An 18,072-nucleotide genomic window follows, 5' to 3' on the forward strand; every position below is an offset into this window, starting at 1 on the left:
GAAATCATGCTCAACCTCTGACACTGCAGTTGTACGTTGTCTAGCTTTTTTTATTAAAATGTTTTCGTTTTTTAATTGTTTTATTCAACAAACAAACAAAAAACATGCCATTACTGTTGGTGTTGCTGTTGATGGTTATTCATTTTGACTCTTTTTGACTAAAAAGAAAAGTGGCTTATTTCATCCCACTGGCATGATAAATCATTTAGAGTATTCATGCTAATTCACACAAAGTGCACATGTTAATGTGCAGTCTATCTTTTTCTTACACAGTAGAAGAAAACAAAATGCTAACATTGACTAGTCAAAAAGACTCGTTAAACAAAGATTACATAAAGTGACACTCTACTCCATAATAAACATTGTAATCCCATGTACAGTAAGAGGTGGAGAAAAGATATGAGATACAGCAACAGATTTTATGTATCGGGAAGATGCTTTACATTTCTCTCACTCCCAATCCAATAAGCTGCATTGTCATCAGCTGAATGTGGGTGTTTACTCTTTCAGGTAAACCAACCAGATTTTGCCACAATCTCTGTGAGCTATCGTGTTGTTGCATTCAAATTTTAAATCTATTCTACTCTTTGCTGCTGTCAGTTGTCATTTCAGGCAAGGGCGATGCAACCCTCCTCCACCTCATTCACTTCAAATTGTCATCATTCCCAGCACACATGGTCCCTCAATCATAAGCCTCGCTTCACACATCCATCCAGATCTGCAGGCTTCTTTTATCCCTTCATCACCTCCACCACTGTCTAGACTCCATTGGGGAGATTTATTCCTATGTATACCCCTTATAATTTAACATTGCAATGGAGTCTGATCGCCAAAGACTCCAACATGTCAACCTATCATGCTTCATGTTTATTAAACTTATCTGGCTCTTAAAATAGGTCTATCTTGATTGAACTACAGTACGGTATCTACATCCTCTTGCCAATGCATCTTCCCAGAACTTTCTGCAAGGTGTATGTTCAAACCCCAGGAGCAGCTCAGGCTAATTCCTGTCGTCAGGTGAGAGACAATAGACGTTGCTTACAGGTATGGTAAATTGTGTCGCATCTCCGTTGTCTGTTTTAAAAGGGTGAATCTTTAATGACTCACAAAGGGCAGAAAACTGCTGTTGAACAGCATGTTGCTTTCCTGTCCACCCCCAGGATGCAGTGTTATCACCCAGCTGTAGGGAGGCACAGGAGGTTGGCTGGGTCCAGTGGTCTTATAGAAACGCTGACCTTTAACGCATCTTAAGACTAAAGGCTTTCCATACAAATGATGATCTGATTTCTCAGTCATTTCACCAGTCAGTCAATGCCACAGCACGCCACTGTAGGATGCTCCGGTAGCTAGGCAGAGCGCCATCTTTTCTCCCCAGGGACTTTTCATTTCCATTGGAAGTAAGACAGAATTATTTCAACCTTGCATTTGATGACCAAGTAGACTTTCTCTTCACTTGTCTGCTGTTGTGAATAAGGTGAGTAAGTGGGACACGTGCCAATTTGGGATTATTAAATGAATCATTATGTACAGTACGGTTTTGAAGCCAGAGCAATTAAATCAGGTATGCAAATGCATGGCCTATATATTGAAAACATAATTATGCAGAGGAGAGCTATGCCACTTCACCAAGAATTGATGCAACAGTGCCACCCACTGAGAATGACCTGCATCTACTCTGATCAGTTGATGGTCACAGGTGTAGCAATTATTTTTTTATTATTAAATAAAGGTACTGAAATTATGTATTAAGCTATTGGAGGCACTATATTCACTGCCTTTCTCCTCTTAAACAATGGCTGGCTTAAAAAAGGAAGCAACACACTCATTACTGCAATGCCTTTTAAACCTTATTGACAAATACATTGACTTACTTATTACATGTGCACATTATTATTTTTATCAGTAAATGTATTGATTGAGTTGTTTGGGGGCACAAACTCTAAAAATGGGTGTCAATACTTTAAAGGTCAAAAACAATTGTACACATTTTACAAGACCGCACCATGTTTGTTTCAAAAATTTATTTTCCAAGTCCAGAAATGACTCTGAACTTTGAAATGTGCTTTACATTACTTAAAAACACAAAATGCCTGATATGCAAAAATGGTATATACACAATGCTTTTAACCAGAAAGGCACCCAAGACACATGAACAGTTGCTGCTACTTGCTGGCTTTGTAACAACGTAAAAAACAGGACATGGATTGACTTGAGAAGATGTGAAGTAAATCCAAACAAAACATTATAAGCAACATAATTAGAGACTTTTAGTTTTGTCTCACAATGTAACAAATCTGTATGTTAATGGTTACAAAATGCTAATAAGACAATAGTGGTGTTGTGATAGCTAAAATATATATTATTTATTACATAAATACAATAGTCTTAATGTGGCACATTTTATGTGTGCATTATTTACTCCCTTTTGTGGCTACAGATCGACCACTATGTGTGCCGGGGGGAAAGAACAATGTGAGAACATCCTTAATACAAAGTAGAGCTTCTTTCAAACTTAAACATTTTATTCATAGAACATACACATTTGTAATAAATTATTTTTAGTAAAAGAATTTTAGATTGTAACTGTATGAATTCATCAGCTATGACCTGGTTAGTTCTATATTTTGGAAATGGACTTAAATGATGATATGGTTGTGTGATTGTCTGAATATTAGAGTGTTTGTACTGTTGTGTGCATGTGAATTACCATAATGGGAGAACCGTCTACACATTTTGGTCTCACAAATTGCTGAAAACTAAAAGTGAAGCATTCTCCCCCAAAGCTCACTCATCCCCTGGAGACACTCAAGATCTTAAGTCCAACCATGAGCAAAGTGACGGTGCCATACATCTTCACAAGTGCTATTAAAGCTAGAAAGTGGCACGCGTGAGACAAATGAGAACCGAAGGTCAGTGTTGAACTGAAAAAGGTAAACAGGTAAGGTAACTTCCTCCTAGGTTTTACTCATAGACTCAGTGTAAAGATGGCAGCAGCACTCATCTTCCTCCTTCTTCTCTACTTCTTCTTCTCACATTCAAAACATAATGCCTTATTAGGCTGTGGAATGAGGTGAGCACTCGTACCCCGATCCATGCATGATCCAGGTCCATGCATTATTTTTCAACCAAAACAATAATGTGACATGATATCAAAACATGATCACCTTGCGGTTTAGGTGGCCTAGGTAACTGGGATTACAATAATGTAATGTTAGCCATGAGGAACATACTGTCAACAGCATTCCTCTGACCATTTTGGGCGCCTCTCTCAAGAAATCAAAGCACCTTATTTGGATCCCCTTCTGGATACACCAGTGGTCCCGCCCATAGTGCTGTGGCTTCATTATGATTGGTCCCATGGGAAGAACTGCGTACAGTGTGGTGAAGTAATCATTTCTTCTTCCTTTGTTCCTCATATGTCTGTCATTTGTTGAATGCTGATGGTGACATAAGATGTAGGTATGTAGCCTTCATCCCCATTGTTCCTACGGACACGGGTCCAGCCGTCCCCTTTGTCCTCCTCTACCACAGCCAGCACCTCTCCCTCCTGCATGGAGATAGTCCCTTCACTGGCCCCTAAAAGAGAAAAACTAGATGGTAGCAAATATCCATGAAGCAGTTGATGCATACAAGACCACAGAAAAAAAAACTTTGACTGATGCTATGGTTGTGACCTCACTCCTTTTATCGATATTTTCCTCCCTATTTCCTAAACTTTTATAATATTGCCAGAATAGCATGTGGTAATTGCTGATCAGTAAGCAACCTGCTATAATGTTGTTAAATAAATGGGCATCCACAAATGACAAAAACGTGTACAATAATTTGTAACTGCCATTTAATACCCACCTGATCTGCAAATATCCATGTAGCTCGCTAATATTCACAGAAATACTTAAAAAGGAGATTTTTTTTTACCTGGATAACATCATAAATTTACAAACAGTAGTAAATAATACAGCCCATGACATACCAGGGAAGCTGTACATGGCTGTACATTTCCCAATAGGAGCAGTTAGTTCCTCGTCCTCAAAGTCATCATCAAACTCAGCGTAGATGGCCTGGGAGGGATCAGGAGCGCTTTCATCAGAGTGAGCTCCATCGGGGCTGGAGAGAAAACAGGTTTCACTGTGCAGAGCAGACAACACACCATTGTGCCAAACACCCTTTCTATTAGCAGAAATTAGTGTTACCCGAGTACATCGTGAGCTCCATTGTTGTTGAATGTGTGACTTTTATAGCGCAGCGTGTCCCCCCGTCCTCCTGCCTCAGCCAGCCAAGTCTACATAAGAGATTCAAAGTTAAAAGAAGAAAAAATATCATCAACACCGTTTTATAGTGATGCATTTAATGGTAGATATATTAAGTTGGGGTTCATTTGTAAAGCCCAATTTCACACAAAATGCCTCAATGGGCTCACATTATAATAATAATGATATCAATATAATGAATTAACAACAGAGATCCGGATTACCTCATACTTGTTAAGCTCTCCTTTGAGCCGCTCTATACTCTGGGACGTCTGGCTGATTTGGGATGCCAGACTTGCAGGGTCTCCCATTTGAGGATTTTTCTCATAAACATCTTTCATTTTCCCCAAGGCCTCACTGAAGAGAATCAAGAGAGAGAAACAAGGGAGGAAGAGGGGGGGGGATGACTTTCAGTAGAGATTTGTTCCCTGCAGAGCTCAGAGCTGAGTAAACAATTCAAACACAGAGTTATAAACACTGATGTGCCCTGCATGAAATAAGTTTATTCACACTCCCACCTAGAGGAGTTCTAACAGAGATGGTTATTAATACGCAGAAGGATACCCACATATGTACACACACAAGCGCACACACCTCTGATCTACTTCCTTTTGCAGCTCTTTGCAAATTTCCTCTAGCTTCTGTTGTAACCTCTTCCTGCGCTGCTCTGGAGGAAGATGGGTGAAGTCCTCTGTCACCGTGGGCTGCAAGAGTTCAAGGGGGGTGTTAACATTGAACTTGGGAACTCTAACAGTGTAACATCAACAGCACCCACTAACCACAAGACAACTGAGGAAACTCAAAGCTTGTGGTTTGAGTCCAGTTTAACTGACATAAATTAGTTTCAACTCTCCTAGTTACACATGCAACAGCTCATGAACAACAGTGTTCTGAACCCAAAACCACCAATTATGATGCAGCACACAACACTCTCACAACTTTATATAAGTTCAAGAAATAAAAATAAATAAATCTTGAATGGAAAAGGTGACCCAAGAAAGTGCAAAGACAATTTAGGCTATTTTAAAATTGGTTTCCTGTTGTGCTACCAAGCATCCCTCCCTTACACCACCAGGTGGCCACCTCTTCAACACAAACTCAAGAGGACGAGCCTTTTGCCACAGAACATGATGACTAGTGCTGCACATTCAGTCTTTTAAACAAAGAATCTCCAACAGAGCTTTGTGATAGGTTAATGATTATAATGAGATGAGCTCTTGTAATGGAAAGGTGGCCATTTGAATGCTTCACACAACCGAGACCACACCACCAGCTTTGTTGTCTATATTACCATGATCCTCTCTGGAGTAAACTTCTGAGGGAAAAAGAAACAGTACTTGTATTGACAAATCTCAAAAAATCTTTCAAAATGGTTCTTGCTTTCCACACTGAAAATATGTTTTTACATCTTTAAAACATGTATATATATTAAGAACAGCAAAAGAGCCATTGTGAGAAGTAAGATCTGCCTAATGTTTAAGTGTTGAAAATGTAAATAGTCTTATTCAGGATTCATTCAAGATTTCAGCCATATTTCCAAATGCAGGAACACAGGTTGCTGTGCATGCCCTGATGATTGGAGGTCTCCTGGCACCCAACCCTTCTCCTCTGGTGACTCACCGATCTCCTGAGTGTCCGGAAGGAAGAGATTCTGGGTTTGACTGTCTTATTGATCTCCTTCAAACAGTACGACAGAGGGTCCCGGCCAAACTTGGGGGAAGAGGGTCCATTAGCAGGCGAGGGGGCGGGGGGTGTGGAAAAAGGTGGAAGCGTGGAGGGAGAGAGCTGGGGTGAGGCGAGACCGAAGTACCAGTACCCGAGCATGAGGTATGCAGGCAGCATACAGGAGGGGGGGGGGATAGAAAATGGGGGATAGAAAAGAGGAAAGACAAGAACAACAAGGTGACAAGGGACAGAAAAAGACAACATCAACACCTTAAAGCACACCACAAAGCCAGGGAGACAACACTGGAGCAAACACAAGCCCAGAGAACATGAGAACACAAACACACATTTGTCTCTTTGGCTCACATCATCACAAACATAAAACACAAACCAAATCCAAAATTCGGACAGCAAGCGACTAACCACAGCTCCCACACCAGAGCCACAGCAGCCCGACACCTGCAGTCAAACTCAAGCCAGGTTGAAGGGTACGGTGAGCCTCAGTGAGGAACTGGGGCAGGCCGTGAGCCTGGCTCATATTTTCATAGTTTTACCCATCCTAGGCTATTATAAGACACAACTTTACGACTAAGTTAATAAGGCCTCACTCACACCCCAATTATGTAAACTACGTGGAATTACGTGGAAATACAGACTGCTTATTATGTCAAGTGTTTGCTATGCTCTAATGAGCTAGTTTATGATAAGAATTTGAATTGTTTTTCAGTTCTCAGAGTTTGCAAAGCTGTTTAGTTTGGTCGCAGCATTCCTGTGCGTCAGTCAATAGAATGTTTTTCATAAATATCAGGTATAATGACCAAAACTAAGACCCATTTTAAAAGAAAAACTTTCTTTAAGCCAAATCAATTATCAACAATGGGATTTGATGCAAAAGTGCAAGTTCAACCTGTGAGTCTGACTTACATAGATAAAATATCAATTCATAAATTAGTGCAGTTGTTTAAAACAGCCTGCTTAATTACCACAGTGCCATTTGTGCTTATAGATTTTTAGGGGCTTGATGAATGCACTTTATGAACTCTCAGAAAGAGGCTAACTTGAAAACATACTGGAGTAAACTACAGCAAAACCTCTCAGTGTCAGCTGTACATCTCAGAGGAAAGGTGGGGGTTGGATCTATTAGCTAAATTACACAGGAGACTGATGTCTTCTAGTCTTCAATAGTGAACGTCTAAAACAGCCCTTTACCAGGTCCCTCGTGTAAATACTGAGAGCTGGAACTACAGCACTATCATTATGTGAACATCTACTGGGTATGTGCTACTTTTCTTTAAAGTTACGTGAATCTAAGTAGAGGAGAGCAGCTAAGAGTGGGAATGTTTAGGGGCCAGACATAAACCAAAAGCTCACTCAAGCCAATATAGTCAGCCTCCTATTCATACTGCTCTACAGTCCTAATTGGGAGAGCATGACCGATGACACAGAGCAGTGTGCCACACATATACACAGAACAGGAAGAGTGCACAGCAGAGCACAGCCAGTAAGACATGCAGAGAGGAGTGAGACGCTGAACAAGCAAACACTGCAGGGAAGAAAGAAGGGATCATTTAGTGCTGAGGCAGGAGAAGGGGTGGCCGTGGGCTGGTTAGTGGTCAGCTACTCATATCACCAGTTCAATTTTGGACCTCAGCAAGAGTGCTCCTTTGAGATAAAATCCTTGCTTGGCAATGTAGTGAGGCTCTCTTGATCCAATTACATTCTAAAGACCAAATACTAAATCTGTCCTAATGTGTGGTTGGACCTGATCTGACCTGGGAAACCTGGTGTCATCCTAATTGTTGGTACAACGATTTTATTGTGATGAGAGACATAATGCTAGGTTCTGGGCAGTATAATAGAAGCAGTGTGTTTGTGGATGCCTGTAGAGGAAAATTCAATGTTGTTTGGGCCTCGTGCTGATGAAAGCACAAGCACAGCAGAATGCTCACTGCCCGTTGACCTATTGGAAACCACAGCGCAGAAGGAGGGAGGGAGGGTGTGTGTGTGTGTGTGTGTGTGTGTGTGTGTGTGTGTGTGTGTGTGTGGGGGGGGGGGGGGGGGGTTATTCACTCACAGTCAGGGACAGAGTCATGCAAAGGACCTGTTCTAGAAATGTTGGGGTGTGTCCGAGATAATGTAGAATTTAATGAAAGAGGTTCATGCATTATTATACTGAGCTTCAGAGATCAGAAGGTTGTGTAAACAAGCATAATGCAAGGAGTCGCCCACTAATCTGACTGACTAACTCTGCTGTCGTTGATTATTGATGAAGGGGGTTGCCAGTGCATTCATTTCTCAATTACCACAATGCAAAAAAAGCTAATTTAGCCTAATTTGAAATGCCCTACCTTACTCTTTTTGCTGAAAAGCCAAAAGTTTTTGCTCCTGTTCTTTCCCAGAAGTTCCAATGGGCCTTTAGGCGTGCCCAGGCTACTGTCAGATGAGGCCCGGTTGATGCCCTGACTGTAGTCCTCAAACTCCAAATCTCCAGGACGTTCAAAGCCTGACTTGTTCTGCTCTATTACAACCATGGAGTCCTACATCAGATGCAATTATAGATAAGAGCATTCAAGAGTTATTTTCAAATAGATGCACAGTTAAAACACATTGGCTGCATAAAGCTATGCTGCACATTAAAATCCATATAATATTTTTTGAGACCAACTCACATTCCTCTCATTTACATTAGTGCCGGCTTTAGTCATGCCTTCCAGGCACTTGCCAATGATAGGCATCACATGCTTCTCTGTGTCTGAGAACAAGATGTAGCCTTGCGCCAACTTCCGTACTCGCCTCTCATCCAGATCTTGCACTTTCTGGTGAACACACAAATGTTCAGACACTGCTATTCTTAGGGTCGAGACAATATATAATGCACAACCCATAATATACAATAATACAAAACTTTAGCATGTGAATAAGTTAAAGAAGATCAACTGTTTAAATTCAGGAGTTCATCTCTAGTTTTGAATATACATACCTTAAGTGCAACTTTTATTCTTTGTTGTTCAAAAATCTAATTGCATTATACCATTCAATTTATTTAGCACAAAAAAATCAGTTGAGCAATATTTTGGCAAACTAATACCAGTTATTATTGTTAACTCATACAAACTTTAAGGGCAGTATTTGTGTTGCCATATGTAATTCACTTACATTGAAAATGAGTGGCATATCATTGAAATAGAACTGGTTCTGCTCCTTGTTGTACTTCTGAAGCTGAGCAGCGTAGTCGTTCTTACACTCCTCCGCTACGTGTGCTCTCATATGAGCCTGCTGTTTGGCCTGGAACCACACAGAGAGCGCTGGTTAATAACCAAGTGAATCGGATTCTAATTATGATCATGGTAAATAGTCCCTAAAATGAAGCACCCCCACCCCCCTTTTTTTACTTTTTCAACATCCGCCTTTGTAGCATTGATGTCTTGATCGGTCTTCTCTGCGTACTGTGCTGCACGCTCTGCTTCTCTCCATTCCCTCTCAAAGCGCTTTTTACTCTGGTGTGCAGGGGGAAAAAAGACAGAGAGAGAAAAAGAGAAAGACCATGTTCAGTTCAATCAGCTAACTAAGATCCTTGCCTGAATGAAATATTAGGAGGTCTTTCTAAAAAAGATGGGAGGGAACATCTCCAATCATAACTTAATACATCTTGGATTGATGATAGGAGTATAAAATGGGGGACTGATTTCCACTCTCTCCATCTGCTTTTACTATAGACAAATACAGCCACCTGACCAGCCACACTTAATGTGCAGCCAATTGCTTACACATATTTTTTTCATCTTTTATCATGAACAAAGCCAAAAGGGAAGAATATATCTATCTGCTTATCACAATAAGAAATTTAATCATGAAAGATGAAGAATGAGGGACGCCTCTTCAGGGAAAATGTATTTTAGAAAATCTTTTTAAATTCTTTGTCTGGACTTACACTGTCGAGCTGCTTGTAGGTGCTCTCCAAACTCTGCTGGGCCTTCTTGGCCTCCATCAGATACTGCAGACATTCATAAAAATAGACTATGTGAGAGGACGGCAGGCGGGTCAGATTACAGAAAGAGAAACAGCCATGTGCAGGGGCAGATACTGCATAAACAATGACCTCCAAAAAGCAACACAACATAACAGATAAGAAAAATACCAGTGTGTCTCTTTGAGACACCTCTGCAGGGGGAGCCTGTCCACGACTGCAGTGATCTGCAATCCAATAGGACAGAGCCAATGCATTCCTTATAGAGAAATGACACACTAACGTTTGGACCCTGCCTCGCCCCCGGAGACATTAAGTAGGGCTTCCTTCCTGCCACAACAGTCAAATCTCCACTCCTCCTTTAAATCTCCCTCTATTCTCCTCCCACCCTGTAGACTTCTCCTCAGCAGTGTGTGCTGTAGACTCCAATTAAAGAAAAAGAAAATAGACTCATTGACGCATGTTCTCAGGCTGCTGTTGAATATGGTGCTGCAGGCACACCTGGTATTAAATACACTTTAGAGCTGCAACTATTACTCAATCAATCGATCGACATCAATTATTGTGATAGACTAATCATTGAAGCCTTTGTTAATCAAAAGTGCAAAACTTTGATTGTTATAGGGATTCAAATGAGAGATGCTTTTCTTGGTTTTACATTAAAGTAAATTGAATATTTTTGGGTTTAAACTGTTGGTCAGAACAAATAAGACATTTTATTATGATTAGCAGTCATTTTCTAATGTTTTATAGACCAAACAGTTTTAACAATATATATAATAATAATTGGTAATTGTCAGTAGCACTCCAAATACACTCATGGAACTCATCACTGTATCAAAGAGGGTGGACAACAAGACTGTGGGAACATTTTAACAAGTTGCCTTGAAAAGGAGCTTGAATGCAGTGGGTTTCAAGCTAAAGTTTGCGTCTCAAACACACATTATTTTATCTGTGATAATATGCCTAAATTGCGGCTGCAAAGATAGACTTCAACCAGCCTAACAAAATGCACTCCTGGTCCACTCACCATCTTTCGCTCCTGTTTGAGCTCTTGGAGGTACTTGGTGAGATCAATGCAAATGTTCATCATCATGTTCTCAGCAATTAGCTCTCTCTGCCCTGCATAGTCGTTCATCTCATTCAGGATTTCCAAAAAGGACTGGTAGCTGGACAACCTACCATTTAAGAGGAGAAGAGAGGAAAGGGTGGAGAAATAAAAACACAGTGATGGGACCACAGACAAGATGATACATACACAGGCTCATTGACAAGTCAGCAATGGGTCAAGTCATAACTTCCTTTTTCCAACCTGAATACAGGAGTTATCAGCAGACATATGTTGTGAGAAAAGGTGTACTTTGAAAATGAATGCATGTAAAGATGTTCTAGTAGATATCCAAATTACAAATATCTATAATGAATCATCAAATCATCAATTCAAAGTTTTCTTTGAAGATATGCTTTGCAAGGGCTCACCTGCACTCTGGTTCATCTTTGCCGATTCGTTTTAGGTTATATTTCTTTGAAAGGTTCCTGTAGACAGTCAAAATCAAATAAATGGGTAGACAAATACTTAGCACATTATCAATGGGAACAGCTGAAGAAAGCTCACTACATTAAACTATTCTTAAACACTGGTTTTATAGTATTAAAAGTAGTATTAATAGAATTAAAAACAGAAGTCTTCTATGAACACATTAAAAAAGCTTTTCTTCCTTCTTTCACTCTCTCTATCTCTCTGACCACATCCAGTCTGTCATGTGCCAGTCTGCTCCCACTTCCTCTCCTCTCTGACAAAGCTCAGCACTACAACAGATGTGGGCCTGGCAGACTGGGATACAATTGGGAGAGGGAGCACCGTGGATGAAGAGAGAGAGAGAGAGAGAGAGAGAGAGAGAGAGAGAGAGAGAGAGAGAGCACACACTGCAGCTGGAGAATGAGGCCAGTGTTTTAGAGACAAGTTAGATTCTGTCCCAAAGTAGTCATAAGACCCTACAAACATTTTATAAACAGCCTTTTAACATGCACCCATGTAAACACATGCTGACCAATCTGCTTTAAGCAACACACTCGCACACAAAAGCATTTGAGGCTTGCAACACGGGAGAACAACAACAAAAGCAAGGCCTACCTCAGTTGTTTGGCATAGTTTTGCTCAATCTCTGTCCTCTCCTTCACAAATTTTACATACTTCTCCACCAGCTCCAGGCCAGACTGTGTGTGCTTCTCAATGATGTCATATTGGTCCTGGAGAAAGAAGCACAAGAGACAAATAAGGAAAAGTTATTAAGCAAATACAGGATATGGAATGTGTTAACTTCTGGGTAATAACTGAGACGTTCCTCTGGTTGAGTTTGAGGTCATCTAAATGAATCTTGGAGGGTAATAAACTAAACATATTGTTCCTGCATGTTGGGTTCCACGAATGCTCTCCACATGTGCATAAAAATCTTGGCAATGACCTCTTAACTTCCGCCTAGCTTTAAATCACAGGGCACCCATGTTGTTACATAAATAGAGAAGACAGTCAAAGGACACAGGGTCACAGGCAGGAAAAAGGAGGTTCTCTTCTGATATCCTGTAAGCAATGTGACTATGAATTACATCAAATGAGCTTTACAGAGTCCTTTTTAATGTAGCTAATTATTTTACATATTTCATGACTACTTTCAAATTAATGAATCCCTTTGGGACAACTGAATTTGCTGACTTTTCCTTTTCATATGAATATGACAGAGGTATACTTTGTTTCTCTTCCTCTTTTATTCCCTTATTTGGAAGAGCACTTTATGACACATTGAAACTCAGGCAACTCTGTTCAGAGTGAGAGATGATATATAAGATAATAGTCTCTCACTCTAGACTCAAAACAATCCCCCAAGCTTTCTGGGCTGCTGACTGTAGTACTGAGGAGGGGGCATGTTAAAAGGGGATTCCTGAAAAGTTGGGTCAGGATCTTCTGTACCCTTCCTGTCTTTCAGGTAAAACAAAAGAGACAACCCTCAAATGAATGGCACAACGTTTAGCTTCATCAAGGAACACAGTTAAAGGTTAAGACAGAGGCCTGCAATCCATCACCCCAATAACATCTTATCAATAGGCAGCGTTAGGGATTTAATTAAGAGTCATTAATTACAGAGCAGAACTAAGGATAGTCAATACAGTCGACTGCAGGTTCCAATTTCCTGAGGTGCTTGTGTTAACGACAGATTTTCTTCTCAGACGTGGAAAACATATTTGACTTGTGAGTTAGAAGAACAATACTAGCAAAATAACCAAATGTCAGGGTTTTAGGACATTTATACTTTGTTCAAATGTAGCCCTCATAAAGTGTCAAAAGTGACTATTTATTTGTTTAAGAATGATTTAAATGAAAGCAGTAGTTGCCTGCATCCAGCCCAACCTCACCACATCCAAAGAACAGAAGACTAAGGCTGTAATTATGTCACTGACCATAAAACACACTAAATCTATGATTAGATTCCTAATTGGTGAAAAGTTAGTGTGCTGCCCCTAACCCTAAAACTATTCAGTTTATCTAGTAACCTCAAACACATCAAATAAACAAGCAGCAAAAGTAGAAAGGAATCAAAACACAATTTAAATGCAATTTTGGTAACGATAAGAAGCAAGTAGGAATAACAAACTGTGGAAACAAATGATTGTTTTGAGTTCTTGTTTATAGATTGTTAATTGCATTACTAAGAGGAGTTTATGCATCATATTTTTAAAAGGCTATGATAGCGGAAATGGAAAGTTATATACTGCACTTATCTCTTGATACAGGCCTTATACATAGATACATCTATTATTTGCATATTATGTTTCAGGACTACTGATCAGTTTGTGGCAGTGTGTGCAAAAAAGGTCAACTACTATGGAGATTGATGGAGAGGTCTGAAATTGTTAGGCAAGCTGTTGTGGGTGTGTAGGTTGGACGGCGGGGAGATCCCCGAACCAGTATTCTGTCCCCCACTCCTACCTGCCAATGCTGAATTCCATTCCAATATTTGCCTTTCCATGTACAACAGAGCTGCACAATGCATACCTAATAATGTTGATAAATCTTACTAGATTCAGGTAAAATATGCTAGACATATGAACACTTCTAGGATAAAACACTCTGCATCACAGCTGTCCATAAACGCTTTACGTCTTTATGAGGTATACCTGGTAAAATGTCGATTCATTGTAGCGGTCGTCAATAGATCTTTTTGGGTGTGTCAGTCAATGTTCTGATGCCTTTCTCTAGAATTATACTAGTCTATTGTGAGGATGCTGTGTCCCAGTTTGGTGCCACAAAAACATTTTTATTCACTATTGAGTCTACAGTTATCACACCAGGGAAGAAGCAACACATTTTACTGAATTGTTTTCCTATTCTTTTTGTTCCAATGGTAAAATTTTCCTTTAAAAACATCTCACAGGATTATGAATGATGGAAGTAGCTGAGTGAATGGTGTCTACCTATTTGCGCAGTCAATAGAAGATTTTTATTTTGTTTGTGTGATCAAACTATCAGAGAACGTTAATTTTACACGGATGTTGTCGAGCTATACATTAGTGTATCTGTCACTTATGAATACCCCCTAAAGCAATAATAAGGGACACTAATTCTCCAATCTAATGACAGAAACTAATTTATTTCATCTCATGTATGAAACTTAAATTTAAAAATATAAGTAAAAATGTATTGGGGGTTATACATTTCTCATTGTGACAACAGTTGCATGCATATTTACTGTTTCCTCAATGTGTGTACATATATTTCTCCGGTTGAAAAAAATAAGCCTTGGATGAACTAACTATGTTCTTTTCCCTAAATGTCAGAAAAAGTAGCATCTGAGAACCCCATAAATTAACTGTGACAGCTTGATTCAAAACAAGAGGGCTCCAATTAGAGAAAAGCCAACCTCATTAAACTGTCTTAAAAAATGCATAGCTTTCAAGGACATAATCATTGTCTTGTCAAACACAAGTGGCTGTCACACTACAGCAATTTATAACCACCCAAAGCAACAGTCAGAATTATCTTTATAGCTCCCCATAGATTGGGTTTGTACTGAACTGATTTTCATAAATCACAAACACTGTTTGTATGAATCTGCTTCTGACAACTTTCACATGGTCATGCTTTCGATTACACAGCAAATGTCATGTTTCTGGTAAAAAATCCTTGCAATTTCATTATTACTTCAGCCCTACTTCCCTGTCCGTACATGTAATTTAGACATTTTGTGGAATTTTTACATATTGTTACGCATTCCAGAGGAACATTTAGTGGCATCTTTCTCGTCTCCACTCATGTCACCATGTTTGATGGGTAAGCTAAATGTCGTAGTTCTTCCGTAGTAATTATAGAACTTCCACACCAGAAAAACAATGACCTATTTTTTGGCACATATTTAGGCTAAGGGGTGTGGTAAAATAATGCTACATCTTGAGGTCTAAAAGTTCTTATCTAAACCTAGCAAGCATCACATGTGTCCTTTACACTCTATTGTCCAAAACTTTCAGTAATACCAGAGAGAAACTGGCATCAAGTGAATGCCACATAACTTCAAAAGGAGTCACCCTGAAAGTCACCAACCTACAGTAAAAGGCTTGGGTGGATGTTTCAGCCCTGAGTCACCCTGTATTCTAGAAACGTAGGGGCCCTGCCGGTCCAGACCTGCCACACTATAGTTCAGATCACTCAGGATTGGCCTGTTAGCACTCACAATCACAACTAATGCTTAGACACTGATCTGCACTCAGCAAACATGTCTTAAAATAGCCAATGGATTAACAATGGCAATCAGGGGACAGATGCCATTGAGCTGACTTGGCCCAAGGGACGAATCTTCTACCCAACATTAACAGAATTATGCCTGCAGGGATTTGTCTAACAGGACAGGAGAGCCAAAGAAACATGTTGTAGTAAACACTGTGAATGAAATCATTTGTATTTCACGTTGACTGACGAAAGAATACTGGCTTTTGTGTGAAGAGTTTCCAATGAAACAACTGCATGCGATGAACAGGAACGGTAAAGCGTATGATTAATACTGGGGTACGGATGTTTCTCTGATTTAATCAAAGTAGGGCAAAACTAATTAGGCTGTTGTACCAGCAAGTAGGATGAAATAGGGACAGGGGAAGAGGCCTAGGGGGAGACTGTAATGAGGTCACAACCTCCCTATCCTCATCTTTGCAACGCTCCATTTACAGGTTCCCTGAGAATGTGCCTGTGTGAGTGTTTGGCTTTATCACCATGGTACAGTGCTGCTGGCACACAGTCATCAAGGTAATAGGTTATATGGAGAGATTTCTTTGCAACAGGGTGTGTTTAGATTCTGGATAGTCTCACTACTGTTCCCAGGAAATGGCTCACAGTCTACTAGCCTACTGCACCCTGATTTGTTCTGACCTACAAAACAGCCCCTCATCTTTTAAATATAGCAGCTGAAGCAGTTCATTTTAATTGTTATAATCAGTCAGTCCAATAAAAACAATGTCCGAATGAATCTATTCATATAAGCAGTCAATCCAACAAATCCCACTTTATTGGAACATCGAGATGTCTTGATCAGTTGAATGATCTTGGCACTCAGGTGTACACATGGAGCACTTCATCAGTGGTGAAGCTTGTTGTCAAGGCAAATGATAGCATCTGATTTTATCTCTATGGAAGCAGTGCCAACTGTAAACACTGAGACTGGGTACAACCCACCTCAGCACGCTTACAACGCTTGTGTTTGTGTAGAATAAACAGTATTCCGACACTATTTTCAGCCTGTATTCAAATTAATAGGCCTAGTGGTTGTCAGTCATGACATAACGTAGAAAATGTACTTGTTGTCCAAGTTGCTTTTGATTTAGTGTGTCTAGAAATCACTAACAGTAGGTGATTTACCGGTATGTCTGAAATTAGGTTTACCGGATCATATTGTTTACAATGCAATAATAAGTTTTAAATTGATGTAATTTAACAGCCGTTTGCCTCGTGCACTGCAGGCATCTTACTATAAATCACTGAGGAGTGTAAAAAAAAAAAAAAAATCCACACAAAAGCCAGACATTCGATCGATGTGCAAACGTGGATCCAAGATTTCTGCTTCGCTTTCCCCAAGAGCAACATGTTGGTAGTGGGCTTCAGCCAACCCACTCTTTATATGGCGTTTTTTTCCATTACTGGTACGTTTCATCTATGTTTATAGATGAAAACAGTCCGAAAATAGAACCGTGTTCATAAATGGCAAGTTTTGCAGCGTCTCAGCGCTTCCTCGGACTCTTATTTCTCACCAACGGCACGTTTCGCGACTTTCTCAACGAACTCCACTTAAGAAACTGCATTATTTTCATCCTGACAACCATTTATACCAAAGCAAGCCGGATGATGGACTCACCCAAAGCTCTGTGCCCCAGTCCATGTTCAGCTTGTCGGCCAAGCTGTCTGACTATCCCGAATACAAAGAACTTCTCCAAAGTTATCCCAGCAACTCGGAGGACGGCCCTCTGGCAAGTAATCCCGAGGTGGTAAATCAGTCGTAACCACTACGCACCCCGGTTTTGAGTCCTTCAACAAATTATGTTAACCTGCATCATGGGCAATTAACTAGGGCTGGCAGTCGTTTGTCTAGTTTGTCCAAATATTTTTCATAGCGAAGGAAAGAAGGATAAAGTAGCTTTCATATCCGCGTCACTCCCAAATCCTAAATCTTAAAGGGCCAGTGTACTGAACCACAAACGACACTGGCCAGATGACTGCATCCTTTAGACGGGTTTTAATCTGGTTCATAAGTAGCATTGATCAAGGCATTGAGCTCCAGCGGCTTTCTGCTACCCTGACAGAGCATCCTAACCTTCATCATCAATCATCACATCCTCAAAAACTGTTGCTCTTGTGCCTTTTAAAGTCTTACACACTGATGCAGGGGGAGTTATTCTAGATAGAATGGTTTAAAATCTGAAGACTTGTTTCTGTACTAACAATACATTTTAAATGACTTCTTAAATCCTAAATTATTCAACTGATCAGTTTGTTATGTAGCTGTACAATGATATTATAAAATGTCTACTTAGGATTCAACTGTAAACTCTGGCATTGACAATAATCAAAGCTACATTGTGAAAGCATAAAAAGTTGAAATCATAAAGACAATCATTGTACATAGAGCAATGAAGGTTCCAAATACGCACACAACA

The 18,072-nt window shown here is 40.0% G+C and overlaps 1 protein-coding gene across 4 annotated transcripts; it reads right to left on the reverse strand.

Moving 5' to 3' along the window:
- Window positions 1-2,010: 2,010 nt before the first annotated feature.
- Window positions 2,011-17,584, reverse strand: trip10a (thyroid hormone receptor interactor 10a). Of its 4 annotated transcripts, XM_032536933.1 has the most exons (16): window positions 17,274-17,584; window positions 12,017-12,132; window positions 11,362-11,418; window positions 10,913-11,060; window positions 9,847-9,909; window positions 9,308-9,412; window positions 9,072-9,200; window positions 8,585-8,731; window positions 8,264-8,452; window positions 5,871-6,035; window positions 5,542-5,565; window positions 4,845-4,954; window positions 4,475-4,607; window positions 4,194-4,282; window positions 3,974-4,107; window positions 2,011-3,576 (listed from the first exon to the last, which is right to left on the reverse strand). In XM_032536933.1, the coding sequence occupies exons 1-16, from the start codon at window positions 17,295-17,297 to the stop codon at window positions 3,413-3,415; spliced, it is 1,797 nt and encodes a 598-aa protein (XP_032392824.1). In that variant the 5' UTR covers window positions 17,298-17,584; the 3' UTR covers window positions 2,011-3,412. The 4 variants fall into 4 exon arrangements, with proteins under 4 accessions (XP_032392824.1, XP_032392827.1, XP_032392825.1 ...); XM_032536936.1 differs by lacking the exon at window positions 5,871-6,035; XM_032536934.1 differs by lacking the exon at window positions 5,542-5,565.
- Window positions 17,585-18,072: the final 488 nt, after the last annotated feature.

This window comes from Etheostoma spectabile, chromosome 15 (assembly GCF_008692095.1).
Source record: "Etheostoma spectabile isolate EspeVRDwgs_2016 chromosome 15, UIUC_Espe_1.0, whole genome shotgun sequence".
Taxonomy (NCBI): domain Eukaryota; kingdom Metazoa; phylum Chordata; class Actinopteri; order Perciformes; family Percidae; genus Etheostoma; species Etheostoma spectabile.